Here is a 3,218-nt window from a genome sequence, read left to right on the forward strand (position 1 = left end):
ATGAATATTTAGTGCATAGAAAACTGTGGCCCTTTTTCCATGTTTATCAGGAAAGATCGAAAGTACACAACAAAAGAAAACTAGCGATTTTCCCCAAGCCAGCCTTGATTGTTGTTGGCAAGCTGGAGTTATCTTGCAGTTCAAACAAACGTTGTTCTATGTTTCGTGTGTAGTATCTGTGCCTCCCTCTCAGGTTATAACTTGTCGCCTCACGATCTGCTGCGGACTCGGTCCCTAAGAAGGCAGTAGAGTACCGCCAGTGAAATCTGCAGATTGTTCATCTGAATTCGCCATGAACTGAACTGTTGAATCCTCTGCGGGCTGGCCTCGGGACAAAAGCGGTCGTCCAGGAATGTGCCTCAACAGTTCATTTGCTGCACCTGCATCTGGTTCTACATTTCGAACACTATCGAATTCACCGATTCTTCGATCACTTCACGGGAACACTTCTAAACGGTCGTTTTGTGTATTGTTCAAATATGAACGAGCGGATTCGTTTTGGGGGCGGTCGAGATTAGAAAGCGGATATGACAATCCGAATGAGCTTTGGTTGCATTCGTACACGCTGGGTGTAACAAAGACAGATGGTACCGAAGACAGACCTCACTTGTTACTGGTACATATCTGCGGAATCGCCTCTGACGTTCGACCAAATATGCCTCCTTACATTACTAGCTTCATCAGCTAGAGAAATACCTGCCAACGCTCTACTTAAGATATCTCCAGCCGGAAATTCAATCAGAAGCTCAACGCATCCTGCAATGGATTCGTGTCGAGATGTGCAGTGATGAGGATGGGAGCATCTTGACGGACGAACGTGATGTGATCGAAAGGTGAAATCAGCACTTCGATGAATACCTCAATGGTGCTGAGAGCGCAAGAAATAGGGATCAACTCAACGGAGGAAATATGCCCCATCTACAAGAAAGGCGACAAGTCAGATTGTGAAAACTTAAGAGCGATCACCAATCTAAACATGGACTACAAAGCGTTATACCAAATCATCTTCCGTCCTCTTTCACCTATAGTAAACGAGTTGGTGGAAAGTTATCAAGCAGGCTTCATTGACAGCTGATTACCCATATCTATCTTACTTTTTCATTCATTAGTATACATTTGACAACAAAGTATGGGACGAACCCAAAAATTATATGATAAAAAATGTCTTTGACCTGATAAATTTATTCACTTTTTTTTTATTTACAAACCCCATCGAGTTATAAACCTTTATTACCAGAACGTCTTTACATGGTAGTTCACCTTAACAGTTGGTCGTCTTGTTGACGAGACTTTGTAAGGTTTGCTGTATGTCCGCCATGATCAGATCGGTGCATTCCTTCACAGCCGGCACTCCCGGTTGCATGAACATGTTGGGTAGTGATTGCAGGTTCGTGATGGACATCACCAAGTTATTCATCAAATTCGGTGCATCGTTCAGAAACTACATGATAATGTTAGAAAATGATAAAATGATAATACCGAATCCTTTTGAACGCAACTCGATGAACTCGGTGAACATTGATCCAAAAATCCGAGAAGTGTGGTCAGACCTGTTTTCCCATAGCTGAACAGAGACAAAGTGGTGTCTGCTAGTGCTTTGAAGTAAGGAATGGCTGCAGTGATGCAAAGTTTTAGTCTGCCAACGGAAAGCTGCGGTTGTACCAATTGGGGAGCGTACTGCTGCGAACAACTCTGCCACTGATTAGCGTAGAAATTGGTCATTGCGCTCAAGATGTTCTGCACGGTCGATTGGGCCGGGATCATGACATTGTTTGTGACCGTTTTTTTGTAATCATCAGCAAGCATTGACACGTACCACTTGTAACCGCCGACCTTGTAGACAACCTGTATAAGGTTCTGTATCGTAGTCAGATTTACGTTCAAGCTCTGATACTGATACAATAACCCGTATATAGACTGTCGCACGTAATCGTCTAATTCATCCATGGCAGATTGGACGCGGTTCTGTTGTTCGGTAATGGATTGATTCATCTGCGAGGCCGCATCGTTCAGCTGAGAAAGTCCGTTCTGGATAGCTGCGTAATTTGCTTGGGTTAGTGCGTACCAATCCAGAGCAAGCGTTGTGGTCGCGGATATGATCACAATTAACGTTAAGACGCAATATTTTCCCATGGTGATATTGATGCTTTTCGCACTAAATTTGGAGTGAAACTTGTCTGCTATATATACTGATCGTTTTAATTTATTTAGGTTTACCCAACTGCTGTTACCAATAATAAACAAAAATATCCACTCTAAGTGATCCCGAGCAAAGCTTGAGATCATATTGAAAACTAATTTTGATGTTGTGATGTCGCGGATTTTGATAACTCAGTTTGTTGTCATTTTGGTCCTTTTAACGGTTAAAATATCAAAATAGAGAGCAGAAAAATGTTCCCATGAAATCAAAATGAAAACTCTTTTTGCTGTCAGTGAAAGCAAATTGAAAACAGTTTTTGCTGTCATTGAAAGCAAATTATACATATTCTCGATTGATATTGAAACATGACTGCGACTAGATAAATGCTGTATTTTTATATTCTCATAATATTCAAACATGTAGCACGAATATAATTTATTTATTTTTATTTATATATAAAATTTATAATTAAATAAACAGAAAATATAAACAAAAACTTAAAATGATAGCAGAACGAAAACAAAATATAATATCGAATATTTCATTGATAAATTGATATCATATTATGATATCAACTTGATGCTGAAAACAATATAAGTTTTCAACTTGCTTTCATTTTGATGTTGGACTTTGCTCGGGATGCTTTTCACTGAATGAAATTTCTCTCACATTTTCTAATTGGCGTATATTTTACTCTCAACTGTACTGTCCGCTGATAAGCGGTTAGCATCTGCATTTGATATCTTTTCACGCGCTCGAACAGTGGCTTTTGAATAAACAAGTGTAATTTTATTATGCATGCATTATAATACTTATTTGCATCCCACGCTGGCGTCTTTTCTGGCTCAATCGGTAGAAGCATTCTCCAATGTAAAGCTATGATTTAGATGGTAGAGCTCAAATGTTCCAAAAAATGTTAACATTGAAGCTGTTTTTGTCGTACTGTTTTGCTTTGTTGTGTGTGTGCAACTTCGACCCACGCTATCCAGGTCCTGGTCAATCCACCTCGTTCGCTGCTCCCCACGCCTTCTTGTTTCGACCGGATTCGAAGCAAATACAATCTTTACAGGGTTGTTGT

The 3,218-nt window shown here is 40.1% G+C and overlaps 1 protein-coding gene across 1 annotated transcript; it reads right to left on the reverse strand.

Moving 5' to 3' along the window:
• Window positions 1-1,162: 1,162 nt before the first annotated feature.
• On the reverse strand, window positions 1,163-2,172 carry LOC5569635. The gene is made up of 2 exons (XM_001658611.2): window positions 1,486-2,172; window positions 1,163-1,441 (listed from the first exon to the last, which is right to left on the reverse strand). Exons 1-2 carry the CDS (start codon window positions 2,131-2,133, stop codon window positions 1,262-1,264), a joined length of 828 nt encoding a protein of 275 aa, XP_001658661.1. The 5' UTR covers window positions 2,134-2,172; the 3' UTR covers window positions 1,163-1,261.
• Window positions 2,173-3,218: the final 1,046 nt, after the last annotated feature.

Source organism: Aedes aegypti, chromosome 3, assembly GCF_002204515.2.
Source record: "Aedes aegypti strain LVP_AGWG chromosome 3, AaegL5.0 Primary Assembly, whole genome shotgun sequence".
Lineage (NCBI taxonomy): Eukaryota > Metazoa > Arthropoda > Insecta > Diptera > Culicidae > Aedes > Aedes aegypti.

Bases quoted from the DNA above. Each gene is read 5' to 3' on its own strand.
- LOC5569635 (XM_001658611.2), bottom strand. From the start codon at position 2,133: ATGGGAAAATATTGCGTCTTAACGTTAATTGTGATCATATCCGCGACC. The intron at 1,442-1,485 runs GATTCGGTATTA...ATTATCATGTAG, and splicing joins CATCGAGTTGCGTTCAAAAG to TTTCTGAACGATGCACCGAA.